The sequence below is a fragment of the Sinocyclocheilus anshuiensis genome, unplaced genomic scaffold (genome assembly GCF_001515605.1).
Source record: "Sinocyclocheilus anshuiensis isolate Anshui unplaced genomic scaffold, SAMN03320099.WGS_v1.1 scaffold690, whole genome shotgun sequence".
In the NCBI taxonomy this organism is placed as follows: Eukaryota; Metazoa; Chordata; class Actinopteri; order Cypriniformes; family Cyprinidae; genus Sinocyclocheilus; species Sinocyclocheilus anshuiensis.
Window position 1 is genome coordinate 850,146 of NW_015547715.1, and position 8,748 is coordinate 858,893.

The 8,748-nt window shown below is 39.7% G+C and overlaps 1 protein-coding gene across 1 annotated transcript in view; it reads left to right on the plus strand.

Annotated features, from left to right (window-relative positions):
- LOC107704161 (tetratricopeptide repeat protein 28-like) overlaps nt 1–8,498 on the plus strand; it is a 289,547-nt gene extending 281,049 nt beyond the window's left edge. The window contains 9 exon segments of the mRNA XM_016507027.1: nt 996–1,584; nt 2,123–2,376; nt 2,608–2,732; nt 4,064–4,295; nt 4,883–4,959; nt 5,145–5,168; nt 5,331–5,460; nt 5,546–5,653; nt 6,555–8,498. Of these exon segments, the coding sequence (XP_016362513.1) occupies nt 996–1,584; nt 2,123–2,376; nt 2,608–2,732; nt 4,064–4,295; nt 4,883–4,959; nt 5,145–5,168; nt 5,331–5,460; nt 5,546–5,653; nt 6,555–8,155 (3,140 nt within the window). The 3' untranslated portion in view covers nt 8,156–8,498.
- The last annotated feature ends 250 nt before the right edge of the window (nt 8,499–8,748 follow it).

Sequence of the window (8,748 nt, forward strand, 5' to 3'; positions counted from 1 at the left end):
ATGCCCAGGAGACTACAGGCTGTCATTAAGGCTAAGGGCTGCCTGACTAAGTATTGATAGTTGTGTAAATACTGTCATACTAACAGCTGTCTGAATTATTTTGGTTGATTGTAATCCATTACATATCTTTCTATCAAAGTTATCTAGCATTATCAAGCTGAATTTGTTCTGACACAGTGTAACTCTGAGTTCTTGTCATATTTTATTACCATTTTCTAAACTATAGTAAATAAACTGTGATAATGGGAGAAATGTTGAAGGTGTCTGAATAAATTTGGGTTTGACTGTATCTATTTGATAAATGAAGTTAACCAACTAACATTATACATACTCTTTTGGTTTCTGTATTTAAAAAATTTGCAAATGCAATAAAAAAATCGGTATCGGTACTCGGTATCGACAAGTATCAAAAATAAAAGTATCGGTATCGGGCAAGTACTGAAAAAAGTGGTATCGGTGCATTCCTAATTATTATTATTATTATTATTAAACTCTTTTGAGCATTTTTGTAATCACTTTTGATATGTATTTTTCGGAACCTTTGGTTTTATTCATCAAGTCCAAAATACAAATAATAATAATAATAATAATTTACTGGATTATTGAAAATAGGAATTTTCACATGGTGATATATTTCTAATTAGCGTTGACATATCTCTTTCAGTTTTAGTTTTAGTCATTTTGGTACTTCAGTTTATTTCATTTATTTATTTCAGCTAGTTGCCAAGGCAACCTTTCTAATTTTCTAATGTAATATTTATATTTTATTTTATTTTATTTTAGCTGTATTTAAATTCACAAAAACTATTTTAGTAGTTTCCACTGATATATACTACTATGTGCCTGATGGTCTCTTGGTTCATTTCAAAGACTAATAAAGCAATAAAGCATATGAGATATAATAAGGCTACAGTGATTTTACTGTGATTAAAGAGTGTGGTTTGGTTTGGTTTGGTTTGACTTATGGTAAATTCAATGTAGTATACATTCTCAAGTGCCTTAATGCTTTTATAAGGGAGCATCAGCAACATGCAAAATTTTTGTTTTGGCCCACAAACTCACCTTGTCTTTGTCTCTTCAGGTTCACCCTCGGCGGGCCGGTCCGGTTCTGTGTAATGGAGGAAGCTCCATGGCCGCAGTGGTGGGGAATCCTCGGCTGCCGCCGTCGGTGATGGACCGCTGGCTCTGGGGTCCGATGCCCACGGCTGAGGAGGAGACTCACATGGTGGCCGATCTCCTGGGCTGTCAGCCGCTGGCCGGTCCCGCCGCCACCAAGGAGCGGGTCATGAGTGCCCTCACGCAGGCCGAGTGCGCCCACTTCGCCACGCACATCTCCTGGAAGCTGGCGGCTCTGGTCCTCACACCCAGCCAGGACGCCAGCTCCGGACCGGTGGCAGCGGCTCCCAGCGGAGGAGCAGGAGGTGGAGAGAGCGGAGTCAAATCCAACTACAACATCCCGGAGAGTCTGCGCGTGCCGGACGACGCCAGCGATGCCGAAAGCATCTGTGACAGCCCGCAATTACATTTTATTTAATTACTTTTTATTTTATTATTTATTCTAAGCAAAATTAGGCATCTTTTAATATATTCATATTTTAATAAATTCATGTAGGCATATTTTTAGTATGAAATAAATATAATTCACTTTCTTTGAATTCATGTAATTCATTAAGTCATTATATATATATATATATATACTGTAATATTTGTAATTAGGTTTTGTTTTGTTTGTTTGTTTGTTTTAATTTTAGTTAATGTTTTAATACTTTTGTTGCTTTATTATAATTATATATATAAATTATTATAATTTAATTTTTTATTTCAGTTTTAGCTTATTTTATCATTAATGTAATTATATAATTGTATATATAACATGTATATTATTTCTTTGTGTGTGAGTACTGTTACCCTGATATATAATCACTCATACGATTATATATGCTTTTGTTCAGACTGCCCACCCTCATCTATGCATCAGCATTTTCATACATAACTTCTGTTTGACAGGCTGTACTACGACTGCAGCCACATCCACAGTAGTTTTACAGTCTATTTAAGATAATAGCTTCTGTATTCCAGTGAATTACTGCTCCATGATGCTGATCGAGTGTGTTTTCGTGACCTGCAGCTCGTACCAGGAGTCGGACAGTAAAGTAACAGCAGACGGGGTGGTGGGTTTGACCAGGGCTTTCCTGGCGGCTGGAGCTCAGTGTGTGCTGGTGTCTCTGTGGCCGGTTCCCGTCGCCGCGTCCAAGATATTCATCCACGCATTCTACAGCGCTCTGCTCAACGGCACCAAAGCCAGTGCGGCCCTCGCAGATGCCATGAAGACCGTCCAGAGCAGCAAACAGTTCTCACACCCCTCCAACTGGGCAGGTATGATCGCAACGGCATTGAAACGTGTGCAGTATATAAGCAAATCATACTGTGGTGAATACTATATGAATAACTGACACTATTAAACATGTGCAGTGATATCATATAGTATACTACTACTGCATACGGTCACATGTCACTTTAATATAGTATTAGGCAGTATTGAGTATATAGTGGGTAGTTTTAAGGCTTGTTTGCTGTTCTCCTAATGATTTGAATATGTCTCCACAGGCTTCATGTTGATTGGCAGTGACGTGAAACTGAACAACCCGTCGTCTCTGATTGGTCAGGCTCTGGCTGAGATCCTGCAGTATCCAGACAAAGCTAGAGATGCCTTGAGGGTTCTGCTGCACCTGGTGAGAAACACACACCAGCTTTACCAGGACCACTGGCCTGATTTATGTTTATTGAGAATAAATATATGTGAAAAATCATATATGTGCATATAGTAGTGTATATAAGAACTTAAAGATGTATGTCATAAATATAAAATGAAATACATATATGTGTGTGTGTGTGTGTGTGTGTGTGCATGTTTATGTGGTTTATGAGGACACAAATTTGTATAATAACATGGGTATGACATAGGTATTACAACGAGAAGGTGATTTATGAGGACATTTTCAGTGTCCCCATAATTCAAAAGGCTTATAAATAATTCAGAATGAGTTTTTTTTTTAATCTAAAAATGCAGAAAGTTTCCTGTGAGGGGTAGGTTTAGGGGTAGGGCAGGTGTAGGGCAATAGAATATACGGTCTGTACAGTATAAAAACCATTACGCCTATGGAGAGTCCCCGTAAACCATAAAAACAAACCTGAGTGTGTGTGTGTGTGCGTGTGTGTGACATTTTGATCTATTAAAGTACATTTTATATGCTTTACATTTTATTTTGTATGCAATGTGCATTAATTATTTATATGCAAAAATATAGTATAAATATATATTAAATATATTAGTAGTGTATATAATTGTTTGTGTGTATATTAAGTGTTTATATGTCTGTATATATCAGTTGTTTTTTAATTATTGTAATGATTATTTTGATCTATTATATAGTATTTTATATGCTTTTGTTTAAAAGTATAAAATATTATATTTGATTGTGTGTGTATCAGTTATTATTAATTGTAATAATCAAAATAAATGTTTTATATAGTATTGCTTTAATATAGTTAATTTTATGTTTGTAATAATTATTTCATTATATTTAATTTTATATATAACATGCATATAGTATTTATAAGTGTGTGTACATTGTATAATATATATATATATATATATATATATATATCAGTTATTATTTTGTACCATTATATAATACATGTAGATAGTAATATAGAAGCATATAATATATATACTTTATATATATGGCAATAAATAGAATATGTTAAAGTAGAAATGTTACAGTAAAAAATGTAGTATAATATATTTTACAGTATTAAATATAATTTTTACGTGTAGAGTAATTCATTTTTGTAATTATTGTTTTGATCTGACATTTTATAATCAGTAATTCTATATACAAAATTTGGTCACTACTTTACTTAATTCTTATATTTTTATTTGTGCTTCATAGGTGTCATATTCAATTGAAAATATGGAAATAGTAGTAACAGACAATAAGTAGGAGTATCCAGTTTTTTGTCAGGTACAAACAAATCATCTGTGTCTGTGTGGCTCCCCCAGGTGGAGAAATCTCTCCAGCGCATCCAGAACGGCCAGAGGAACTCCATGTACACGTCTCAGCAGAGTGTGGAGAATAAGGTGGGTGGCGTGCCGGGCTGGCAGGCTCTGCTGACCGCGGTGGGATTCAGACTGGACTCGGCTGGAACGGGCCTCCCCGCGGCGGTCTTCTTCCCCACCACTGACCCCGGAGACCGACTGCAGCAATGCAGCACCACCCTACAGTCACTGCTGGGTACGACACGCTGCCACACTCATTCACTATTAAAAAACAAGAGTATGGAGGAAAAAGATTACCAACCCACAGAGCGTTCTTGGACTGATGCATATCGCACACAAAAATGGCAAAACAAATTGTGTTTACTGTGTGTAATGATCAAACGAGTGAGAACAGGAAAAGTCAAATGTGTAAATTCTCACTTATTTGTCATTGGAAATATTTCAAGTGACTTATGTTTTGCATTTCTTTTTGTAACTGATTGATCGTTGATCTGAGCTTATGCATCTCAGTTTATGAGTGAACGTTGACAAAATTATCCACAAATAATGCTTTTTTTTTTCACAGAAAAAACTGAGGTGCATGAGTTCAGATCAGTCCTCAGTTGAGGAATCAGTTCCAAAACCAATACAAAACCAGTGCTAATTGAAAGAAAAGAAGTTGACAAAAAGATTGAATCCAAGGTTTGGTGATTAATATAGCATAATGCTAGATTTACAAGCAATTTTTAAAAGGCCAGACATTTTTGACCGGGAACAGCAAATTAGGAGGATTTTCAGCACAGCACAAGGGTTTAAAGAGTTATTTGTCCTTCATGTTCGCAGGTTTGCCTCCTCCTGCTCTACAGGCGTTGTGTAAACTGATCACAGCATCAGAAACCGGAGAACAGCTGATCAACCGGGTAAGATGTTACAGCATGTATCAAGAACACACTTTACTTTGCTTTAAGTGAACTGTCCTGTGCTCATGCATCTGATCTGTGCATAACTACACTGCTGTGATGAGTGCCTGCTGTATTATTGAGATGCTCATGTTTGCTTTTTAACAATCATCTTTCCTTCTCTTTTCCCGAACTTATCATTAAAGGCTGTTAAAAATGTAGTGGGAATGGTAAGTGCTTAAATAACTGCTTTCAACTAACTCTAACTAACGCTAATACACTACCGTAAATTAACTTGCCAGTGATTTTTAGCTGCTGTTTTAGTGTAAATAAAAATAAAATAAGCCCTTTTTGTGTTTGACATCATTAAGATCTTTCTCATTTTTCCACAGCTCCATCAAGTTTTAGTGCAGCTTCAGTCTGGAGAGAAGGAGCAGGATTTCTCTCTCGCGCCCATCCAAGTGTCCATCAGCGTGCAGCTCTGGAGACTTCCTGGCTGCCATGAGTTCCTGGCCGCTCTGGGTAAGAGAAGCTTCAGCACATACTGTAAGTACTGATCGAGATGCTTTTCTCCATGCTGAGGGGTCAATCTTTCTCTTTCTCTCAGGGTTCGACCTGTGTGAGGTCGGTCAGGAGGAGGTGGTGTTGAAGACGGGCAAACAGGCCAACCGTCGCATCATGCACTTTGCCCTGCAGTCGCTGCTGGCACTGTTTGGTGAGCATAACTTCACCCTCACATTGTTAATCACATCAACAAAACTGATTAATTCATTGTAAATGTTTTTTTTTTATTAGAATTTTGTCATTGATACTAAAGACAAGATAAAGGCTGTTTCAATGTACTCAAATAAGCTGTTTTTTTGTTAGTTTTTTATTGACAAGGGAAGTGTATTTATATAGCACATCTTACACACTGGTAATTTTAAGTTCTTTACATAAAAAGGATTTTAAAATAAGCATAACGATGCATAAAAAATTAAATTCACGTTATTTTTGAAATTGTAATGTTATTTTCAGCCAAAAAGAAAAAAAGATGCAAAACACAATAACTATGACTAAAATAAAACAAAAAACTCGGTAAATTTGTCAGTTTACCAAAAAAGAGACAATTATATAAATATGTATAACTTTATTAGTAGTACTCTATTTACCACTAATATATAGGTAAAAATATACCATTTTAAAAATGATATTATTTGTAATAATAGTCATTCATTACATGCCATAAAAACTAAATTAAAAAAAATTATAATTATTTCTGTTTTTCCCACCAATATTATTTCTGTTTTTCCCACCAATAAAATTTCAATATTTATACTAGAAATTTAAATTTGGACTAATTTAAACTTTTGACTAAAATTGAGCAAACTAAATTTTGACTAAATAAATGGGCAAAAAACAATATATAACCTATATTTTACATTGTATATACAGTACAATACTGGCAAAATAATAATATTAATAATATTATCTAATGTCATTAATTACATGCCATAAATAATCACTATTGCTATTTTTACTGGAAATAAAATGTCTAAATCTATACACCCTTAAAATATATAATGTTATATATAACATCTGACTTTGTAATAATTGCATTTTAATGTTTCCCTCAGATTCTACTGAGCTGCCGAAGCGTCTGAGTCTGGACAGTTCATCGTCTCTGGAGTCTCTGGCCTCGGCACAGTCTGTGTCCCACCAGCTGCCTATGGGCTACCCCAACCCTCCCTTCTCCCCTCCATGCCCTGACAGCCTGGCCTCTGATGCCATCTCCGTCTATAGCCTGAGCTCCATCGCCTCTTCCATGAGTTTCCTGTCCCGTCCCGAAGGCGCGTCTGATTTTATCAGTCAGCGCTCGCGGCAGCAGGAATTAGAGCGGCATCGGGGTGGAGCCGGGCTTTTCGCGTCCCACCGGCACGCGACGGTGCCCCGCAGCCGCTCGTCCCCACATGGAGCCGTGGGAGGGCATGATGATGAAGAGTATGAAGGATACAGTATAATCAGCAGCGAGCCATTGGGTAGCCAATGCGACACGCTCCCTCGTCCCACAAACCACAGGAACCATCGGGGCGCGGTGCGCGGTGGGACCGGCAGAGGTTACGCAGTGTCCGTGTCCTCCAGGGGAAGCGTCAGCACCCCAACGTCCCCTGTCAAAGCCACCCTGGTTCCCAGTCCCAACTCTCCCTTCCAGAAGGTCGGGAAGGTGAGCAGCTCCGACACGGGCGAATCCGATCAATCCAGCACAGAGACAGACAGCACTGTGAAGTCCCAAGAGGAACGTACGCCCGGAGCCGCTCTGGACCCGCAGGAACTGGCACAGAAGATCCTGGAAGAGACGCAAAGCCACATGCGGGCCGTCGAGACTTTGCAGAGAAGCACTGGGAGTGTCCCGCTTGGTGACGGGATGGGCGGCGGAGGCCCTCCGACCCCGACTGGAGGGTCTGCTTTCCGTTCCTCGGAGACGAGCGCGTTCAGTCGCCCTAGTAGCCGGGCGAGCATCAAGGCGCAGTCGTCTCCACTCCCGACACGCCCCAAACCGCCCTCCCGTACGTCGTCCCTACAGAAGGTCAGCTCGGGATACAACAGCCCCGCTACGTCCGAGACGTCCCTAAAGGAAGGCAGTCAACCATCGCCAACTTCTGACAGTCATGCCCAGTTTAAACTCAAGTATCCCAGCTCGCCCTACAGCGGCCACATCTCCCACTCGCCCAGCAACGTCTCACCCAGCTCGGGCCACCAGTCTCCGGCCGGCAGCGCACCCTCTCCGGCATTGTCCTACTCCTCGACGGGCTCAACGCGCTCCAGTCCGGCGGACGCCCCGGATATCAACCGACTCAAATTGGCTGCTATTGACGAAAAAGTCCAAGCAATCCACAATCTCAAGACCTTCTGGGCCAGCGCCACCCAACAGCAGCACTCGGGATCAATGCGGGCGCTCCGCGGTGGGAAGCTGAGCACCGCCAAACGAGATGTCCTGGGCCTTCTGAACCTCTCGCCCCGGCATGGCGTGACAGGACAAGATACGCCCGGCCAAGATGTGGCACTCGAACACAGAAATCCGCCCAACGGCCATCGCAAAATCGATCCCAAGAGAGTCACGCCTTCTCCGACGGCTTCCACCGGCAGCAGTCCGGGGTCGCATCCCATCCGACTGCCTTCGGGGAATGGGTACAAGTTCCTTTCGCCGGGACGGTTCTTCCCTTCATCTAAATGTTGAGATTCTGTCCCTCAGTGACTGGCTTCTCTTGAAAAAGGAGTATTTTGAGTATTTATAACTCTTGAAAACAGTGAAAAGGACAGTCTGGGTGAGGAAGTGCACATTCCCAGAAGCCTCAAACTGCCTACTGTTATATTTTCCGTGCAGAGAGCATATAATCCTTATGCTTCCACCTACACTGTAAAGGACCGTTTATACATGCAGACTGATCTTAGACTTGCGCAAGGCATGTCATACAAAAAAAGGAAGAGATTATACCAAAATGGTATTTCAAAAAAAGACAAAAAGGCTCGCTGTTTGTGTTAGTGAAGATGATGTGGCTTTGACTGGTTTATTTCTTTTGTTTTTTCTTTTTCTTTTTTTTTAAATATTATTATTGTTATTGTTATTATTATTATTATGGATGGTAATTGTTATTACAGTTATTTGTTTTGTAAATTAAATCAACGTTTTGCAATCAGTATTATATGTTTTTATATTGTTAAAGAAGCAAACCATGCACAAAAAAAAGTTGAAAAAACATTTTCATATTTTTATTGCACCTGACCTGACTTCTATGTGAATTGAGTGTCAGTATTACAGCATGGGTTCTC